Raw genomic sequence first — 22,849 nt, 5'->3', positions numbered from 1 at the left:
ACCATTCCTGGAAGCTGAACATTTCCCAGTTCTTCCATGGCCTGCAAACTTCCCAGACATGGCACCCATTGAGCCTGTTTGGGATGCTCTGGATTGGCATGTACAACAGTGTGTTCCAGTTCCCTCCAATATCCAGAAACTTCACACAGCCATCGAAGAGGAGTGGGAAAACATTCCACAGGCCACAATCAACAGCAGGATCAACGTTATGCAAAGGAGATATGTCGTGCTGCATGAGGCAGCTTGTGGTCACACCAGATACTGACTGGTTTTCTGATCCACGCCCCCTAACTTTTTTTTAAGGTATCTGTGACCAACAGATACATATTTGTGTTCCAAGTCCTGTGAAATCCATAGATTAGGGCTTAATGAATTTATTACAATTGACAGATTTCCTTATACGAACTGTAATTCAGTAAAATCTTTCGAATTGTTTTTTGTTGCGCCAATTTTTTTGTTCAGTGTATATAGAGGACAGATCAGAGTGGCAGCAAGTTTCAAACCTTTAATAGTTGAGTGGCTAGCCATGTCCTTTCGATCTATTTCTCCCTGTAGTCACTGCCAGTTTAGAAGCCTTTGTTTAGGCCTCTAAAAGTGCAAGTGATATAAAATAGAAAAAAATATATATATATATGCTGTAATATACAAATACCTAGCAGCCAACCTGCTTGCACTAATTCCATGTAATTATAGTAAAATACCAACATGATTACAGGAGCATTTCCTTTCTTACAGTATAGTATGCTAATTTTGCAGTATTGTAGTGTCATTACTCCACATTTTCCTGTAAATTATAGGAAGCTATTGGTAAGATACTGTGAAAATTACAGTTATGCACTTTGCAGTAGCCAGAGATGGGCAAAGATACAGTGGGGGGAAAAAGTTTTTGATCCCCTGCTGATTTTGTACGTTTGCCCACTTACAAAGAAATGATCAGTCTATAATTTTAATGGTAGGTTTATTTGAACAGTGAGAGACAGAATAACAACAAAAAAATCCACGAAAACGCATGTCAAAAAAGTTATAAAATGATTTGCATTTTAATGAGGGAAATAAGTATTTCACCCCTCTGCATAACATGACTTAGTACTTGGTGGCAAAACCCTTGTTGGCAATCACAGAGGTCAGATGTTTCTTGTAGTTCGCCACCAGGTTTGCACACATCTCAGGAGGAATTTTGTCCCACTCCTCTTTGCAGATCTTCTCCTAGTCATTAAGGTTTCGAGGCTGATGTTTGGCAACTCGAACCTTCAGCTCCCTCCACATATTTTCTATGGGATTAAGGTCTGGAGACTGGCTAGGCCACTCCAGGACCTTAATGTGCTTGTTCTTGAGCCACTACTTTGTTGCCTTGGCCGTGTGTTTTGGGTTATTGTCATACTGTAATACCCATCCACGACCCATTTTCAATGCCCTGGCTGAGGGAAGGAGGTTCTCACCCAAGATTTGACAGTACATGGCCCTGTCAAATGATGTGGTGAAGTTGTCCTGTCCCCTTAGCAGAAAAACACCACCAAAGCATAATGTTTCCACCTCCATGTTTGACAGTGGAGATGGTGTTCTTGGGGTCATAGGCAGCATTCCTCCTCTTTCAAACACGGCGAGTTGAGTTGATGTCAAAGAGCTCCATTTTGGTCTCATCTGACCACAACACTTTCACCAGTTGTCCCCTGAGTCATTCAGATGTTCATTGGCAAACTTCAGACGGGCATGTATATGTATTCTTGAGCAGGGGGACCTTGCGGGCGCTGCAGGATTTCAGTCCTTCACGGCGTAGTGTGTTACCATTTGTTTTCTTGATGACTATGGTCCCAGCTGCCTTGAGATCATTGACAAGATCCTCCAGTGTAGTTCTGGGCTGATTCCTCACCGTTCTCATGATCATTGCAACTCCACGAGGTGAGATCTTGCATGGAGCCCCAGGCCGAGGGATATTGACAGTTCTTTTGTGTTTCTTCCATTTGCAAATAATCGCACCAAATGTTGTCACCTTCTCACCAAGCTGCTTGGCGATGGTCTTGTAGCCCATTCCAGCCTTGAGTAGGTCTACAATCTTGACCCTGACATCCTTGGAGAGCTCTTTGGTCTTGGCCATGGTGGAGAGTTTGGAATCTGATTGATTGATTGCTTCTGTGGACAGGTGTCTCCCTTTAAGAGTGTGCTCCTAATCTCAGCTCGTTACCTGTATAAAAGACACCTGGGAGCCAGAAATCTTTCTGATTGAGAGGGGGTAAAATACTTATTTCCCTCATTAAAATGCAAATCAATTCATAACATTTTTGACATGCGTTTTTCTGGATTTTTGTTGTCGTTATTCTGTCTCTCACTGTTCAAATCAACCTACTATTAAAATTATAGACTGATCATTTCTTTGTCAGTGGGAAAACGTACAAAATCAGCAGGGGATCAAATACTTATTCCCCCACTGTACATCCACAAGTTATCTTGTTACAAATAGAGGATATTTTGAAGACCAATGTATCCTTAACTACAACACCATTCCCAGTAATAGTTACAGAAATGGTTTACTTGCTATGACTGTGATATGACTTGCTATGATTGTGATATTTTATCAACTTTAGATGAATGCACTGACTGCATCATACCCAAAAAGACTCAATGCTGTAATCGTTGCCAAAGGTGCTTCAACAAAGTGCTAAGTAAAGGGCCTGAATACTTGTGTAAATGTATTATCAGTTTATTTTGTATGAATTAGCAAAAAAAAATGTAAAACCAGTTTTGGATTTGTCATTATGGGGTATTGTGTAGATTGATGAGTGAAAAAAATTATTTACCGTAAATTTCGGACTATAAGCCGCAACTTTTTTCCCACGCTTTGAACCTCGCAGCTTAAACAATGACGCGGCTAATATATGGATTTTTCCCGCTTTCAAATTTTTTTTCTCCAAAAAAACACATTCTGTGACGTGCTCAGTTTTTTGGCAGCATGAAGCTTTCATTAGACCAATGAAATTGCCGAACAGGTTAAGGTCAAACAGTGACGAGAGCGACAATGAAAACGATCCAATATCGGATGAAGCAATTCTGAGGCTATTCAACTCCGACACCGAAGGAGATGACTTCAGTGGTTTCAGTGCACAGGAGGAGGAAGATGGTGACCAATGACTTTCTTGGTAGGCTACTGTTTACTGCAAATGTTTTATTTTTTGTTACAAGCCGTGCTTCGTTAAAGCCCATTTAATTTTTTTTACAAGCCGTGCTTCGTTAAAGCCTATTTATTTTTGTTACAAGCCGTGTTTTGTTAAAGCCAATTTATTTTTGTTACAAGCCGTGTTTCGTTAAAGCCTGTGTAAAGTTCATTTGTTTCAATGTACCGGTAGGCACCTGCGGCTTATAGACATGTGCGGCTTATTTATGTTCAAAATAATAATTTTAAAAAAATTCAGTGGGTGCGGCTTATATTCAGGTGCGCTCAATAGTCCGGAAATGACGGTAATATAATATTAACTCCTACTGAATTATGCATTACTTGCAGTAAAATGATACAATAAATGTTAGTTTTGTCTTGGGAACAGGAGTGGAGAAATATTTATTTCAGCATCTCTTGAGAAAATGTGAATGCGTTGTTATGACAATGTTCTGCAACCAGCCAGTATTTCAAAAACATAAAATATGCACCCAAGACGAAGTAAAGTCTTATCAGAAACATGTTGTATAGTTTTCTCAAATTTGTATTTCCTTAAAACCGGTCAACTGATGACATTTGGACATTTTGCACAGGACCAATAGTTCCACTGTTTTGGAGATATTGCGTTTTCTCCCTGGTTCCTAAACAAAACAGACAACTATACCGATGTTAACTACATTAATAATGCATTCATGCTATCTATGTAAGACATTATTCTGGTGAGCACTACAATATTTAGTCATGACAGACGAGAAGCTGCATGTATCTAACTATAGTTGACAAACAAATGACCAACCAAATCTCAGAAATTATAATACGGCCTACCAAATCTCGAAAATTATAGACAAAAATCTTGTCTAAATTAGGGGTGAAAGTAGCCAGTAGGCTATATGGTCCAGTACGGAGTATCAGCAAAATAAATTATCATGGTGGATCGAAATGCGCTGGTAGCCTACTTTTTAAAGTGATTTGTTTGACAATCAGATGAAAACATCATCACACAATACCGATATGTGAAATTGAGCCTGTGCAGACCGTGGAAAACAGTAAACGGAATAGGATGTTTACATGCCACAGTTTACCGTCTAAGATCAACATATCTCAGGCATCTTATACGGGATTCTCATAACCGGGATACAAGCTTTTTTTAATTGTAAATGGAATATGACGTTTATATGCATCAACTCAAAAACAGAATACTTGAGTATCCCGAATAATAACAGGATATTGGTGTGCATGTAAATGTTGTCAGTGTTAAAAAGAAGTAGGCCTATGTGGTAATAGTAAAACAACTGCAAAACCATTTTTAAGAGTGCTATCTAAAAGCTCTACTTCATTATGATTAGGCATGCTAATTATTTATTCAAATGACGTACAAAAAAAAAAAACATCAAATAAAACCTTGACTGAGTGCTTAACCTAAATCAAAGAATCAAATATCAATAAACACATATTCAGTCAATCCACATGTCTATAAGAATAATAGCTCGTCATCCTCCTCGGGAACCTACATCAAAACCACTTAGACAGCCATTTCACAGCCATTCCTCCTACTTTGGGAAGTATTCCTGGAAGGAACAGGGTAGCTGCAGTCCCTACAGTATCCAGAGCTGTGCTCATAAATGAGGGTTTTTTCTCTTCCTCTTGTGCCTTCGCACCCTTAAGGGCATCTATCTCTCTTTGCATTTGGTGTGCTTTGTCATCAAACCCTTGCTGGAGAAGGTCATTCTGCTCCTGAAAATACAAGGTTTGTTTTTACACATCACGGACTGTGTCATTAAAACAAAACACATACACACAGTTAATCTTACCCCTAGAGTTCCTGTAGTTTTAAAGTGTTCTCCTCAATGTTTGTGTTTTTTTTATTCCTACCTTTAGTCTGGCCTGCAGAACTCTGTCATGCTCTGCTATGGCATTTCTACTGTCTCTCTCCATCCTCTCCATCAGCTGGTTCACATTCTCCTCATACGTCCTCTGCTGGTCCGCTCTCAACATCTCCTGGACAACCAGCTGCTCCTCCATGGCTCGATTCTCCCGCTCAGATGCCTCCCTTCTTGCTTGCTCCGCTGCAGAGAAAGATAGACAGAGTATGTGTGAGAGAGAGAGAGTTAGTGAGATAAATATCAAAGAGAACGAGAGGTAAGCCTCCATTTGGTGGTCATTAGAATGTTGTTGCCAGGTCACGGAGTGCATATTCATGGTGACCTATATCACCTTCTGCTCTCTGCTCAGCTTCAGTGAGGGACTCGTCTGCTGACAGGACGGCCTGACCAATGCTGGCTTTCCTTTCCAAGTACTCCTTCAGTACCTCTTCAGCCTGGAACAATCACACATAATATTTAACTTTCAACATCACATCAGTGCATTCATAACTCCTTTGACCAGCATCCACAAAACATGATAATTACATAATATCCTGAAATAGCACCACCTCCCCAACATACCTTCACTCCCCTGCCTCCCTCAGATCTGTATTCGCTGGTGGCCAGTTTCAGGTCGTTGCAGTACTCTTTGTATCCTCCAGGGGTCATGTAGGAGCCATCCCTTATTTTCTCCTCCAAGGGGGCAAAGATGCATTCGATTTTGGACTCGCATGCCTTCTGGGACTCCTTGTAGTTCCTCTCACAGATCTTCTCATACTCCTCTTGAAGCACTTTCTATTTTTGTGTTTGAGAGGTTGGTTCAGAATTTACCAGAACAAACCTGAATGTCTTGGTTCAGTTGAGGTAATAAATGGTGAATAATCTGTCAATGTGCCCTTGAGTAAGGCATTTAACCCTAATTACTGCTGTAAGTCGCTCTGGATAAGTGTGTCTGCTAAATGACTAAAATGTACATGTAAGTGTAGCATAAAGGGGTAGCTCACCCAAATGACAAATTATCCTCATCTTGCTAAATACATGCATCACTGAATTGAATATTGACTCATTGAATATAGAATCTACATTCCCATACCATGAGCTCCAACTGGTACTTCTGGTCCTCGTCTTTGAAGGAGTTGTTGATGAATATGGCCACAGCCTCCTTCTCCATGGCAGCATGCACTTCAGACAGCTCCTCTTGGGTCTCTGTGGGGTAGGCTACCCAGTCAGCCATACCCTTCTGGTAGTGGGCCCTGGCCCTCTCGATGGCACTGGAGTTCTCAATTTGGGCCAGCGCCAACACAGCATTGTCCAGGCAGGGGATCTGCCCGCTCCGGATGGCGGACACATACGTCTCTGCCAGGTTTCCCAGCACTGCAGGAGAGGGCAGGAAATCAGCACATCTGGTAGTTGTGGTAGTGATGGTGTGATACTGTGGTGGTCAGTGGTGCTTGTATAGAAGTAAAGTAAGTAGTAGAATTAGTAGTAATTTAAGTACTAATGGTGTTGTTAGTTGTACTGGTCATGGTACTTGTAGTAATCGTAATTATAATAATAGAGGAAGTGGTTATAGTAGCAGCAGTACTTTAGTTGTATTATCAAACATCATGACCTACTTTCATAAGTGCTTTCCATCCTCAATATCAGTGTTGTAATACTCACGTCTGCCGGTAACTTTCAGGCCCTGTTTCAGGGTCTTGGTCTTGGCCTCATTGAAGACGTGGTCACAGAACTCCTTGGCTTGCTCCACAAAGGCAGGCTCCAGGTCAGCATCGGTCAGCTCCTCCATACGTCTCATTTTGTCTCCGCTGGCTGGCCTCTCAAACACAAAGCACCAGCGAGGAGAGAAATAGTTCCGCAGACAGCTACGAGGCAGATTGTATGCCTGATCTTTCTTACTATGACCTTTGTAAATTAAATGAAAAGTAGATCAATCATTAATCAACAAATTAAATGTTTAACAGTGACATTTTTTGTAAAAGAAATGCATTTAATATTTTTATATCCAACATGTCTTTTGTAAAAGTGTTGTTAACTTTGGTAAATTCAATCTAACCATGGTTTAGAATAAGAGATTAAGTTAGCTGTGCTAGCTGGTGTTCCCTTCACCTGTTCTCAGTTTAAGAGCATTCTCCAGGTACTCATTGGCTGTGATGGGTCTCCCATCAACCTCCAGGGTCAGGGTGAAATCTCTGACTGTCCACACAAAGGAAGGAAAGTAACGCAGGTACTCTGAAGATTCCTCCCCGTCTCGCTGGTTGGACTTCACCTTGATGTGCTCTGTCAGTTCTGTCACATAGCTGTAGAAGGCGGTGTTGAGGACAAAATGAACCCAGATTTACTAACATGCAGTATAGTGCTGAGCGATTAGTGCTTTTTGAGGTCGGTTCGGTTGTTGGAGATGAAATGAACCCAGACATACAACACTACACTATATTTCTTTATAGGCCTGCTGAAGGATACTGTAGTTTCTCCAGTGCGTTGTTGTCGATGGTTCCCATGCTGTTGTACACCAGAGTACTGCTGAGCAGGACAGCCAGGGAAAAGATCCAGTTGTCATTCTTCTCATCACCCTGCAGACACAACAGAAGGAACACATACTCTGTTCATACTAGAGTGAAATCAAGTCAGTAACTAAATGTCTACTCGACGCCGTTTTATGGGCTCCCTACCTAAATAAAGGTCAAAGCTGGAATCCTTAATTGAAACATTAACCAAGCCCCACCCTGCCTCAGTTTTGGTTAAAAAAAAGCTAACAAAAAAAAGCTGAGGGATGGGCCTGGAGAGATGTAACCACTCAAATTCATAGACTGAGCTATGGGTGCAATGACTCACCATCTGTGACATCCTAATTGCAGTTAACCATGATGTTATACAGTGTTTAATTACATTTACAAACATTGGAGTAAAACAAGCTTATAACTAAGCTCATGGGTCATTATTTATTTGTTATACTCTTTAGAATAAATGGGTATATATCATACATTTATAAGTCAGACATTATATACAGTTGATGACATCAGCTCTCAGTACTAGACACAGTTTATTGAGATAACATGGGATTTTACCCATAGCAATGTTATATTCTGTCATCTAAACAATCTGAGCCATAAAAGGTTTTTGACAGAGAGTGAACATTGACCTCCCACCTTCTCCACATCCCCCAGCCCCTCTGTATCCAGCAGCACCAGGGTGTGGTCTCTTTTTTCAGGGTGAGGCACACACCACATCCAGATGCCCTTAGTTTTGGACTGGATGGTGGCTCCCAGGGCAAAACCTTGAGGACAGAGGATAAAAACGGTTCTTAGGATGGAATCTGTAAAGAGCCAGCAGGATGTAAAGTGTTTACTCAAGGCTGCTGGTTTTCAGATGAACCTTTTTGTGTAATTATACTGTATATCATACTGACAGACTGAAAGTGAAACTAGCAGCCAGTGCAAAACGGCACACTTATCTACACAACCCATCTAGAACAAATGTGGTCGGAACAAAATGTTTTTTTGAGATTTGCTCTGCTGTCTGGTTGTACGTTATGGTGTAAAAGAGAAACTGTAGTTTCCAAGACGCAATAACAGGGCGTGTCGAATTTCCAATTTTGGAGAGAAAAAAAAATCAAAGCACAATGTGGTCAGAACAGGACAAATCTGTACTTTGGTGCAGCATATCTGTCTAACTCTGAATGACAAATGCAGTACATATATAGACATGCTGTACATAAGTTAACACTTTCTGTTTCACATTTCTATTACCCTATCTTTATGAGAAATCATTATCTTATACATAATCATTCCTTATCCATATAACAGTGTTGAGGTCATGCATATTGTTATGTACACTGAACAAAAATACATGAAACAATTTCAAAGATTTTATTGAGTTACAGTCCAAATAAGGAAATCAGAAAATAAAACATAAAAAATAGGGGGGTGGATCAGAAAACCAGTCAGTATCTGGTGTGGCCATCATTTGCCTCATGCAGCGTGACATATCTCCTTCGCATAGAGTTGATCAGGCTGTTGATTGTGGTGTGAGGAATGTTGTCCCACTCGTCTTCAATGGCTGTGCGAAGTTGCTGGATATTGGTGGGAACTGGAACACGATGTCGAACACGTCGATCCAGAGCATCCCAAAAATTCTCAATGAGTGACATGTCTGGTGACTATGCAGGCCATGTAAGAACTGGGACATTTTCAGGAATTGTGTACAGATCCTTGCGACATGGGGCCCTGCATTATAATGCGGAAACATGAGGTGATGGCGGCGGATGAATGACACGACAATGGACCTCAGGATCTCGTCACGGTATCGTTGTCAGTAGCTTATGCCAGCCCATACCATAACGCCATTGAAGGTGAGCATTTGCCCACTGAAGTCGGTTAAGACACCAAACTGCAGTCAGGACAAGACCATGGCGAGGACGACGAGCACGCAGATGAGCTTTCTTGAGACGGTTTCTGACCGTTTGTGCAGAAATTCTTCAGTTGAGCAAACCCACAGTTTCATCTGCTGCCCGGGTGGCTGGTCTCAGACGATCCCGCTGGTGAAGAAGCCAAATATATAAACTCAGCAAAAAAAGAAACGTCCTCTCACTGTCAACTGCATTTATTTTCAGCAAACTTAACATGTGTAAATATTTGTATGAACTTAACAAAATTCAACAACTGGGTAATAAACTGAACAAGTTCCACAGACATGTGACTAACAGAAATAGAATAATGTGTCCCTGAACAAAATCAAAAGTAACAGTCAGTATCAGGTGTGGCCTCCAGCTGCATTAAGTACTGCAGTGCATTTCCTCCTCATGGACTGCAACAGATTTGCCAGTTCTTGCTGTGAGATGTTACCCCACTCTTCCACCAAGGCACCTGCAAGTTCCCAGACATTTCTGGGGGGAATGGCCCTAGCCCTCACCCTCCGATCCAACAGGTCCCAGACGTGCTCAATGGGATTGAGATCCGGGCTCTTTGCTGGCCATGGCAGAACACTGACATTCCTGTCTTGCAGGAAATCATGCACAGAACGAACAATATGGCTGGTGGCATTGTCATGCTGGAGGGTCATGTCAGGATGAGCCTTCAGGAAGGGTACCACATGAGGGAGGAGGATGTCTTCCCTGTAACGCACAGCGTTGACACTGCCTGCAATGACAATAAGCTCAGTCCGATGATGCAGTGACACACCGCCCCAGACCATGACGGACCCTCCACCTCCAAATCGATCCCGCTCCAGAGTACAGGCCTTGGTGTAACGCTCATTCCTTCGACTATAAATGCAAATCCGACCATCACCCCTGGTGAGACAAAACCGTGACTCGTCAGTGAAGAGCACTTTTTGCCAGTCCTGTCTGGTCCTGCGACGGTGGGTTTGTGCCCATAGGCGTCATTGTTCCCGGTGATGTCTGGTGAGGACCTGCCTTACAATAGGCCTACAACCCCTCAGTCCAGCCTCTCTCAGCCTATTGCGGACAGTCTGAGCACTGATGGAGGGATTGTGCGTTCCTGGTGTAACTAGGGCAGTTGTTGTTGCCATCCTATACATGTCCCGCAGGTGTGATGTTCGGATGTACCGATCCTGTGCAGGTGTTGTTACACGTGGTCTGCCACTGCGAGGACGATCAGCTGTCCGTCCTGTCTCCCTGTAGCTCTGTCTTAGGAGTCTCACAGTATGGACATGGCAATTTATTGCCCTGGCCACATCTGCAGTCCTCATGCCTCCTTGCAGCATGCCTAAGGCATGTTCACAGAGATGAGCAGGGACACTGGGCATCTTTCTTTTGGTGTTTTTCAGAGTCAGTAGAAAGGCCTCTTTAGTGTCCTAAGTTTTCATAACTGTGACCTTAATTGCCTACCGTCTGTAAGCTGTTAGTGTCTTAATGACCGTTCCACAGGTGCATGTTCATTCATTCTTCATAGTTCATTGAACAAGCATGGGAAACAGTGTTTAAACGCTTTACAATGAAGATCTGTGTAGTGATTTGGATTTTTATGAATTGTCTTTGAAAGACAGGGTCCTGAAAAAGGGACGTTTCTTTTTTTGCTGAGTTTAGGTCCTGGACTGGCATGGTTACGCGTAGTCTGCGTTGTGAGGTCGGTTGGATGTACTGTCAAAATGACGTTGGAGGTGGCTTATGATAGAGAAGTTAACATTCAATTCTCTGGCAACAGCTCGGGTGGACAATCTTGAAGTCAGCATGCCAATTGCACTTTCCCTCAAAACTTGAGACATCTGTGGCATTGTGTTGTGAGACAGAACTGAACATTTTAGAGTGGCTTTTTATTGTCCCCAGCACAAGGTGCACCGGTGTAATGATCATGCGGTTTAATCAGCTTCTTGATATGCCACACCTGTCAGGTGGATGGATTATCGTGGCAAAGGAGAAAAGCTCACTAACAGGGATGTAAGCAAATTTGTGCACAGCATTTCAGAGAAATAAGCTTTTTGTGTATATAGAAAATGTCTAGGATCTTTTATCTTAGGCTCATGAAACTTGATCGGAACATAGATTTTAAAAATGCTTTAGTGGATGTGCTTACCTTTCCTCTCCCCAGCCAGCTTGTTCATGAGGTAGGACTTTCCGGTGCGGTACAGCCCGACCACCGACACCACTACCACATGCTGGTCAATCTTGTCCAGGATGTCCAGTGCACTGCGGACCACACGCAGCTTCCCATCACTGTCGTTCTCTATCAGACATACTGGTTCCTTCATGGATACTGTCTGGCCTGACATGATGCTGACCAAAATAAACGAAGGCAAAGACACACATAATAACTTTTTTTCGAGTAGGACACTGTGTGTGTGTGTGTGTGTGTGTGTGTGTGTGTGTGTGTGTGTGTGTGTGTGTGTGTACAGTACCAGTCAAAAGTTTGGACACACCTACTCATTCAAGGGTTTTTCTTGATTTTTCCTTTTTTCTATAGTGAAGTCATCAGAACTTTGAAATAACACACAGGGAATCATGTAGTAACCAAAAAAGTGTTAAACAATTATTATTTTTATATTTGAGATTCTTCAAAGTAGCCACACTGCCTTGATGACAGCTTTGCACACTTTTGGCATTCTCTCAACCAGCTTCAACTGAAATGCTTTTCCAACAGTCTTGAAGGAGTTCCTACATATGCTGAGCACTTGTTGGATGCTTTTCCTTCACTCTGCAGTCCAACTCATCCCAAACCATCTCAATTGGGTTGACGTCGGGTGATTGTGGATGCCAGGTCACCTGATGCAGCACTCCATCACCCTCCTTCTTGGTCAAATAGCCCTTACATGGTAGAGAGGTGAACATTCAATTCTCAACATCCACTAAAGCATTGGAGTCGTAACCAAAAGGTTGCTGGACCAAGCTGACAAGGTAAAAATCTGTCGTTCTGCCCCTGAACAAGGCAGTTAACCCACTGTTCCCCGGTAGGCCATAATTGTAAATAAGAATGTGTTCTTAACCTGTCTGGGCTAGGGGGCAGTATTTTCACGGCCGGATAAAAAACGTACCCGATTTAAACTGGTTACTACTCTTGCCCAGAAACGAAAATATGCATATAATTAGTAGATTTGGATAGAAAACACTAAAGTTTCTAAAACTGTTTGAATGGTGTCTGTGAGTATAACAGAACTCATATGGCAGGCCAAAACCTGAGAAGATTCCATACAGGAAGTGCCCTGTCTGACAATTTGTTGTCCTTCTTTTGCATCTCTATCGAAAATACAGCATCTGTGCTGTAACGTGACACTTTCTAAGGCTTCCATTGGCTCTCTAAAACCGCCAGAAAGTGGAATGGGGTGTCTGCTGTCTCTGGGCAAAGTACAGCAGCAGAGTTTGTAAGTGGTCAGCCTGGGGACAGTGAGACTGAGATGCGTGTTCACGAGACTTCTCAATTTTTTTCTTTCAGTCTTTGAATGAATACAACGTTGCCCGGTTGGAATATTATCGCTATTTTACGAGAAAGATCGCATAAAAATGTATTTTAAACAGCGTTTGACATGCTTCTAAGTATGGTAATGGAATATTTTGAATTTTTTGGTCAGGAAATGCGCTCGCGCGTTACCCTTCGGATAGTGACCTGAACGCACAAACAAAACGGAGGTATTTGGATATAACTATGGATTATTTGGAACCAAAACAACATTTGTTGTTGAAGTAGAAGTCCTGGGAGTGCATTCTGACAAAGAACAGCAAAGGTAATCCAATTTTTCTAATAGTAATTCTGAGTTTAGTGAACCCCAAACTTGGTGGGTGTCAAATTAGCTAGCCTGTGATGGCCGAGCTATGTACTCAGAATATTGCAAAATTGCAAAATCTTAAAATAATTGTTATGTATTTTGTCAACGTTTATCATGAGTAATTTAGTAAATTCACTGGAAGTTTTCGGTGGGTATGCTAGTTCTGAACATCGCATGCTAATGTAAAAAGCAGTTTTTTGATATAAATATGAACTTGATTGAACGAAACATGCATGTATTGTATAACATAATGTCCTAGGAAGTATAGTATGTTCCGTACTGACTGACCTTTTTGTCTTAATGTAATGATAATGATGGACTGTCGTTTCTCTTTGCTTATTTGAGCTGTTCTTGCCATTATATGGACATTGTCTTTTACCAAATAGTGCTATCTTCTGTATACCACCACAACCTTATCACAACACAACTGATTGGCTCAAATGCATTAAGAAGGAAAGAAATTCCACAAATTAACTTTTAACAAGGCACACCTGTTAATTGAAATGCATTCCAGGTGACTACCTCATGAAGCTGGTTGAGAGAATGCCAAGAGTGTGCAAAGCTGTCATCAAGGCAAAGGGTGGCTACCTTGAAGAATCTCAAATATAAAATATATTTTGATTTGTTGAACACTTTTTTGGTTACTTCATGATTCCATAAGTGTTATTTTATAGTTTTGATGTCTTCACTATTATTCTACCATGTAGAAAATAGTACAATTAAAGAAAAGCCTTGGAATGAATAGGTGTGTCCAAACAGCAGACAACAGGAAAAGTACGTTCAAATTCAAAGACAGGAGAGGAGTCTTCCACTCTCTGATTCGTAGAGGCTACTCCATGAATAGACTCCATGTATAGTTCTGAATGTGCTTGCATGTACAGGCGTGGTTATCCAATCAATTAATTTACCGCAAATGTTTTGTTGCAAAAATATTTTTTCACCAGCCAACATTAAACCTGTCATTTTGCAAATCAATAGCTATATATCATATAGTAAAAAAGCCCACATTTAGAAGTGAAAGAGAGTTTAGGCTTACCTCGGAAACACTGTACCGTACAGTGAGCTTGTTGTTCAGTCTGTTGTCCGCGTTTGCATGGCAAAAGAGATCGGTTGTGATATTGAAACTGAAAGTGTTTCTCTAACGTTAACAATTAAGCTTCCGGGAAAGCACGACGTTTCCCCCCCCAATAAACTCTGCTGCAGTGAAACATGACCTGACAAATACCGCGTTCATGTGCTGGTAGGTACTAGGAACTCAGAAAAGTTCGACTTACTAATGGTGTGAACACGATATGTGAATAGCCTACAGTAGAACTACAACCAGTTAGCAAGTCGACCATACCCGAGTTTTCTTGTTCCAACTAGCACTAGAACGAATCACTATTCCTATCTGGAACAAAAGACAGATAATTGGCTCAATAACGCCATTAAAACATTATTATTTTTTTAAAATTTTAAGTCGGATGCGTCAGTTCCATATCTTATTTGACTGGTGAAAATAATTGATGAAACATAGACAAATAGATACAACTAGTTACTACAGCCACAACGTCATTGACCTCGCCTATTTCTATAATTTACATTCTTAAAATGTGATTTTAAACCTAACCTTAACCACACTGTTAACATTATGTCTAGCCCTAACCTTAAATTAAGACCAAAAAGCACATTTATTTTTTGTTTTCATTCATTTTTTTGATAACAGACAATTTTGACTTTGTGGCTGTGGTAACTAGTTGAAACCCCCTTGAAATAGGTACTCGATATTGCGACATCCTCTGCAAATTTACATTTGGTTTGGAGCAGGCTTTTGGAGAGGTCGTTTATGTGAGTGGGCTACTATCGACTAATGCTTTTCCAAAGCAGGAAAACAGTTACATGTTTGAAGACAAATTTCGTAATGAAATTAAAGCTAGCATTGGACAATATTTGAACTTCACTTTTAATTGTGTATGCATATGGCTCAGCTGTTTAATTATGCAGATCATAATAATATTTCTTACATAACCTTCGCAGTAGTCCTAGTCTATATAATATTCACATAATTCACCTGAACTATATTTAATTCATAATTGTATTATAGATTGAATATTTCTGGGAGCTGTAGGCTGATCATCCTGTGAAGCCACTTGACCATGGATTCCCCAATGTGCCTGGATGAAAACGCCGATGGCGAGCTTCATGTAGTTCCTGGTGCCATCAAGTACCTGACGGGACTGAACCAGAAAGTCATAGTGGTGGCGGTGGTCGGGCTGTACCGCACCGGCAAGTCCTACCTCATGAACAAGCTGGCTGGAAAGAGAAAAGGTGAGACAGAGACTGACTGATGCTGAGAGACATATCTGAAATCACAAACTGGTTTGGGTATAATCTGTGCCTCAATAGACAATTCCCAATTTTTTGCATCTGTACATTTCTTTCAGAAGAAAAAGTATATTCAATTTTTTTGTCTTAAAACGGTCTTTGAAATATTGATTTAGGTTTTACCCTGGGAGCCACCATCCAATCCAAGACTAAGGGAATCTGGATGTGGTGTGTGCCTCACCCTGAAAAAAGAGACCACACCCTGGTGCTGCTGGATACAGAGGGGCTGGGGGACGTGGAGAAGGTGAGAGGTCAACGTTCAGTCTCTTTAAAATCCACATTAGTAATCTAGCACAGTGAACAAATATCTAAACACACATACACTACATGACCAAAAGTATGTAGCCACCTGCTCGTCTAACATCTCATTCCAAAGTCATGTGCAAACTGGGCCTTCCCCAAACTGTTACCACAAAGTTGGAAGCACAGAATTGTTTAGAATGTCATTGTATGCTGTAGCGTTAAGATTTCCCTTAACTGGAATTAAGGGGCCTAGCCCAAACAATAAAATACAGCACCAAACTTTACAGTTGGCACAATGCATTCGGGCAGGTAGCGTTCTCCTGGCATCCACCAAACCCAGATTCGTCCGTCGGACTGCCAGATGGTGAAACGTGACTCATCACTCCAGAGAACGCATTTCCAATGCTGCAGAGTCCAATGGCAGCAATCTTTACACCACTCCAGCCGACTCTTGGCATTGCACATTGTTACCTTAGGCTTTTGTGCTACTGCTTGGCCATGGAAACCCATTTCATGAAGCTCCCAATGAACAGTACTTGTGCTGACGTTGCTTCCAGAGCCAGTTTGGAACTCGGTAGTGAGTGTTGCAACCGAGGACAGACGATTTTATGCGCAACGAGCTTCAGCACTCAGCGGACCCGTTCTGTGAGCTTGTGCGGCCTACCACTTCACGGCTGAGCCTTTGCGTTGTTGCTCCTAAACATTTCCACTTCACAATAACAGCACTAACAGTTCACCGGAGCTGCCCTAGCAGGGCAGAAATTTGACGAACTGACTTGTTGGAAAGGTGGCATCCTATGATGTTGCCACGTTGAAAGTCACTGAGCTCTTCAGTAAGGCCAATCTCCTGCCAATGTTTGTCTATGGAGATTCCATGGCTTTGTGCTCGATTTTATACACCTGTTAGCAACAGGTTTGACTGAAATAGCCGAACCCACTAATTTGAAGGGGTGTCCACATACTTTTGTATATATAGTGTATTTGAAATGATTTCATTTAATTTAGCCATATCACCAATAGGCATGTCGCTGTTGTCATACTTGTTTCAGGGAGATTCTAAGAATGATGCCTGGATCTTCTCCTTGGCCATTCTGTTAAGCAGTACTCTGGTCTACAACAGTTGAGGGACCATCGACAATCAAGCCGTGGAGAATCTCCAGTATCCTTTAAACCAATATCTATTTCCCCATGGCAAACCTCCCCTGTTTCCTCTCCTGTTGACTTTAACAGGTGTACAGGTCACATGGGTAGGGGAAATTTCCCCCAACCGGGCCATTTCTTAGAACTCCCTCTCATATTGAAAGTGAAAGTGCTGTATGTTTGTATATCTGTTGGATGCTGAGCAAAATGTCCTTATAGACCTGGAGCAATATATTGTGTTACTGACAGCATTAATTAAGTGTTTGCAGAATGTTCAACACACTGTACTTTGTTGGATCCATTCCCTTAGGGGTTACTCAGTGCATGTGGACACAGTCCATTCAAAAATAAACTGAAACTGCTCGTATGCTATAACTGTTGTATAGCAAGTCCTTGTACAACTGTAGCAGTCACATGTCAATGCAGATGCACATTCTTTTTTGAACTTTGGTAGCTTTTATCAGTCAATCCTCAACCGGCCCTATAGATATGTGAGTGAGCTGACAGAGCGGATCAAGGTGAATTCTTCCAGTGCAGCTTCATCCTCTCACGATGACGAGGAAGGAGGGGACGCCCAGTTTGTGCAGTTCTTTCCGAATTTTGTGTGGGCCATCAGAGATTTCACTCTACTACTCGAGATCGACGGTAGAAACGTCACCGAAGATGAGTATCTGGAGCATTCCCTGGAACTCAGAAAAGGTGACATTAGCACTAGCCACCACCCCAATGATCAACTGTGCACAATGTCTCTAGAATAGAGCTCCCCATGAACAATTATTCAGTTGGAACAATCACTATCTCACAAAGAGCATAGGGGTTGTGAAACAAGATGATTGAGATGGCTCTGCCTGTCAAAATGACCTATTATAAAATCATTCCTATGAAAATGTAATATAGGATTACACTCATAATCAAACAGACACATAAACCAAATTATTTTATCCAGTTGGTTTATTGAACATAAAGTCTTCTTCCTCATGTTAATTTAAGCATATCTCTGTATATGCTTGTCTGTTAATGATTGTGTGTTTGGATGGTCAACAAAGGGCCAGTCTCCCAGACACAGATTAGGCCTCCAGACGAGATTCTCCAATGAACACACTTTTGTGTCCAGGACAAGGCCTAATCTGTGTCTGGGAAACCAGCCCTAAAAATAGATTAATGTCAACTGTAATGGTGAATGCTGACTATCATTCAGGTGGGGGTAAAAATAACTTGATGTACAACCTCCCACGACAGTGCATCCGGAACTACTTCCCCTCGCGCAAGTGCTTTGTATTCCCCACCCCTACAACTCCTGCCAACATGCCCCATCTGGATTCCATGGACGAAGCTGACCTGTGTGGAAGCTTCCGAAAGGTTGCAGATACTTTCTGCCACTTCATTTTCCAGGAGAGCCGTACCAAAACTGTCAAAGGGGGCCACAAAGTAACCGGGAGAAGTAAGTCAAATATCAGCAGATTCTGCACAGATGCATTGAATGTAGCCTATGTTATTGTACCACCAAATGTATACACTTATATTTTTCTTCCCGCCTCTTTTCTGATTGCAGTGCTCAGCCACTTGGTTAACACCTATGTGGAGACCATAGCCAAAGGCTCTGTGCCCTGTCTAGAGAATGCGGTGCTGGCCATGGCTCAAATTGAGAACCAGGCTGCTGTGGATGAGGGCCTGGCGGTGTACCAGAGGGGCATGGAGGAGGTGAAGGCCTTATTCCCTGTGGCCATGGGTTAGATTTCAGCTCATCACCTCCGCTCAGACCACCAGGCCACGCAGGCTTTCATGAAACGATCCTTCAAAGACGAAAATTGCGATTTCTTGAAAGCGTTGGCGGTAAGGGTCATCATTTGAGATCGGTGCCTGGCACAAACACTGCTTTAGTTCTTAACTCTGTCAAGGACCACTTTTTACAAATGCTTCCCTTAAACAGTCTTGACTCCTGCAGGTGGTCATTGCAAAGCACTACGCTGACCTCCTCATCCAGAACGTGGATGCCTCAGAGAAGAAGTGTGCGTCCCTTCTGGAGAAGCTGTCTGCTCCGATGGCCCAGAAGATTAAGGAGGGGATCTACGCTACACCTGGAGAAAATGAGCTTTACTGCAATCACCATGACAACATGGTGGCACAGTACCGAGCCGAGCCCGTCAAAGGAGTTAGGGTAAGAGCTTCGAGCTGAATCCTTGCTATGGCTGAAACATTTATCAAAAAATCCATATTGAACACTGGAGTTGTTCTCGTCTTTCAGGTCAATCGACTCACAGTAGTTTCAATGTCGTAGATGGATTGCTGTTTCTATCAACCTCTGTTACTGTTATGATTCACATTAGCTTCCATAAAGTATTTCTAGGCATCTACAGCATCATACCAGAAACACATCCAACCGGTTTTAGATTGCCATTAACCAATGATAAAACATGTAGCCTTTCAGGGTGTTTTCTGCAGGCTGAGGAGATTCTTGAGCAGTTCCTGAGGGAGAAGAGTCTAGAGAAGAATTCCATCTTGCAGGATGACAAAAAATGGACAGAAAATGAGAAAAAGATCCATGGTAAGTCCAAAATATAGCATTGGGATGTTATTTTCTGCTTGAATTCAGGTTTCTGGTTGGAGTGACTTCTCACAATAAATATGTGATAGTCTTGCACGAAGTCAACATAGATCTGGGATGTTTGAAAGAGTACGTATGCGGGCTAAAGTTTAACCTAAAAGTTATGGCCTACTCCAGAACATGGAAAAGATCAGGGGCTGTCTGTTGCCTCCATATGAAAGAGAACATGAGTAGTCTAGAAGTTATTGTGTTTTCCTACCTCAACTCTTCTTTTGGACCATGCAGAGGAGAAGGAGAGATCAGCTATGCTGGAGCAGGAGAAGAAGGCTGCTGAAGAGAAACGGTTGGAGATGGAGCGCACCATGGAGGACGATCGCAGAAGCAAAGATGAGAAGTTGAAGCAGATGGAAGAGAAGATGAAGGACAATTTGAAGCAACAGGGACGGGACTTCCACAGGGCCTTGGAGTGCAAGATGCAGGAGCAGAAGGATCTGCTGGAGAAGGGCCACAAGGAGAAGGCTGACTTAATGAGACAGGAGATAGAGGAGTTCAAGAAGAGAAACACACCTGAGAAGGAAGGAGGTGGTTTCCTTGAGTCTACAGTCATGCCTGTTCTTCGATTTGGAATGGACGTTGCCAACACTTTCTGTCAATATAAGCTCATGAAGGTGGCTTTTATGAAGTAGAAACATTGTGTATTACTTGAGCAGGTACACAAAGAGACAAGTTTCTTAATTTTCCCCCTTCCACTTTCCTCATCCATTTTTGCAGTAACGCTGCAATTAGTTGGTTTTAGTGTTGGGTAGTGCAGAAATGTCCATATGTTTTTGTTAGCTGCATGTGTGACATAACTCCACCAGTCCTATTTATGATATCATTTACGAAGATTATACTTTACATTTTTTCGATAAAAATATTTATGTTTTTTATCAATTAGTATATTTGAGTGTAACCACAATATTTGTTGTATTATTTGTTCTGTCTTTTCTGATGGATTAAATTGCAATTGCAACCTACTTGCTATGACTTGATTTAAAAATAGCGATATTTGGGAGATGATTTCCTTTTCAAATAACTGAAAGTGAGAGGTTGTAATCTGAATAAAGGGAGAAAAAAAAGGCCATTCTTGAACATAGGGTGAGACATTCTTACTAATTTGCTGGAGAACCAGTTTGGATTTAAGTATTATTTTTGTATGACTGAAGCCTTTAGTGCGAGGTCTAGTGCTTTAATATTTAATCATTTCTGCCCTCCGAATTCATATTTATTATATAAATAGGCCCATTTAAGTTTGTCCGGCTTGCCGTTCCAAATAAAATATAATCTTTTTTTTTAATCAAATAATAAAAAGAACTGTTCGCTAGGTGTAGGTAAGACCATAAGCAAATAGGTAAACTGGGATATGACTAAATAATCAATCAGGAGGATTTTTCCAAAATTAGACAGGAATTTACCTTTCTATGGTAACAAAATGTTATCTATAGTTTGCTTTATTTTTTAAAATATCTTACACTTGATCTTTTTTGAATAAGTTTCCCCATTTCTTATTGACCTAAATTGCTGTTGTTTTAGAGATGAGTACTGAATTGCATGGCCTCTAAAGGCACATTTAAAATGGTCCCATACAGTAAGGGGATTTACAGTACCTGTGTTATGTCTGAAAAATGTACTTATAAATTCCTCTGTCCTAATTTAAAAAAAAGTTAGCATCCAATAGGCTTTGATTAAATGTTCAATATCCTCGCCCACATGGGAATTCAGTAAGAGTAATGTATATGCCAATTATCCGATGGTCCGACCGCATTCTATCCCATCAACACTTTTTAAACTTTTGGTGCCAATGAGAATGACATAAGAAAAAGTCAAGACGACTATCTTGATTAAGCCTCCGCCATATACAGTTGAAGTCGGAAGTTTACATACACCTCAGCCAAATACATTTAAACTCAGTTTTTCACAATTCCTGACATTTAATCCTAGTAAAAATGCCCTGTTTTAGGTCAGTTAGGATCACCATTTTATTTTAAGAATGTGAAATGTCAGAATTATAGTAGAGAGAATTATTTATTTCAGCTTTTATTTCTTTCATCACATTCCCAGTGGGTCAGAAGTTTACATACACTCAATTAGTATTTGGTAACATTTCCTTTAAATTGTTTAACTTGGGTCAAACGTTTCGGGTAGCCTTCCACAAGCTTCCCACAATAAGTTGGGTGAATTTTGGCCCATTCCTCCTGACAGAGCTGGTGTAATTGAGTCAGGTTTGTAGGCCTCCTTGTTCGCACACGCTTTTTCAGTTCTGCCCACAAATTTTCTATAGGAGTGAGGTCAGGGCTTTGTCATGGCCACTCCAATACCTTGACTTTGTTGTCCTTAAGCCATTTTTCCACAACTTTGGAAGTATGCTTGGGGTCATTGTCTATTTGGAAGACCCGTTTGCGACCAAGCTTTAACTTCCTGACTGATGTCTTGAGATGTTGCTTCAATATATCCACATAATTTTCCATCCTCATGATGCCATCTATTTTGTGAAGTGCACCAGTCCCTCCTGCAGCAAAGCACCCCCACAACATGATGCTGCCACCCCCGTGCTTCACGGTTGGGATGGTGTTCTTTGGCTTGCAAGCCTCACCCTTTTCCTCTAAACATAACGGTGGTCATTATGGCCAAACAGTTCTATTTTTGTTTCATCAGACCTGAGGACATTTCTCCAAAAAGTATGATCTTTGTCCCCTAGTGCTGTTGCAAACCATAGTCTGGCTTTTTTATGGCTGTTTTGGAGCAGTGGCTTCTTCCTTGCTGAGCGGCCTTTCAGGTTATGTCAATATAGGACTCGTTTTACTGTGGATATAGATACTTTTGTATCTGTTTCCTCCAGCATCTTCACAAGGTCCTTTGTTGTTGTTCTGGGATTGATTTGCACTTTTCGCACCAGTTGGGTGCGTTAATTTCACGTTAATTTCTAGGAGACAGAACGCGTATCCTTCCTGAGCGGTATGACGGCTGCATGGTCCCATGGTGTTTATACTTGCGTACTATTGTTTGTACAGATGAACGTGGTACCTTCAGGCATTTGGAAATTGCTCCAAAGGATGAACCAGACTTGTGGAGGTCTAAACATTTTTTTCTGAGGTCTTGGCTGATTTCTTTTGATTTTGTCACGCCCTGGCCATAGAGAGGGTTTTGTTCTCTATTTTGGTTAGGCCAGGTTGTGACTAGGGTGGGCGTTCTATGTTCCTTTTTCTATGTTTTTGTATTTCTTTGTTTTGGGCAGAGTATGGTTCCTAATCAGAGGCACCCGTCTATCGTTGTCTCTGATTATGAATCATA

At 41.6% G+C, this 22,849-nt stretch overlaps 1 protein-coding gene and 1 pseudogene across 1 annotated transcript; one reads left to right on the top strand and one right to left on the bottom strand.

Moving 5' to 3' along the window:
- Nucleotides 1-3,531: 3,531 nt before the first annotated feature.
- LOC106582240 (guanylate-binding protein 1) lies at nt 3,532-14,562 on the bottom strand. The gene is made up of 11 exons (XM_045704693.1): nt 14,264-14,562; nt 11,544-11,743; nt 8,160-8,287; nt 7,474-7,583; nt 7,120-7,310; nt 6,673-6,915; nt 6,104-6,384; nt 5,593-5,805; nt 5,363-5,465; nt 5,021-5,214; nt 3,532-4,882 (listed from the first exon to the last, which is right to left on the bottom strand). Exons 2-11 carry the CDS (start codon nt 11,737-11,739, stop codon nt 4,661-4,663), a joined length of 1,881 nt encoding a protein of 626 aa, XP_045560649.1. The 5' UTR covers nt 11,740-11,743; nt 14,264-14,562; the 3' UTR covers nt 3,532-4,660.
- LOC106594729 (guanylate-binding protein 1-like) lies at nt 14,388-20,535 on the top strand (annotated as a pseudogene).
- Nucleotides 20,536-22,849: the final 2,314 nt, after the last annotated feature.

Source organism: Salmo salar, chromosome ssa21 (assembly GCF_905237065.1).
Source record: "Salmo salar chromosome ssa21, Ssal_v3.1, whole genome shotgun sequence".
Lineage (NCBI taxonomy): Eukaryota > Metazoa > Chordata > Actinopteri > Salmoniformes > Salmonidae > Salmo > Salmo salar.
This window is presented reverse-complemented; position numbering and strand designations above follow the sequence as displayed.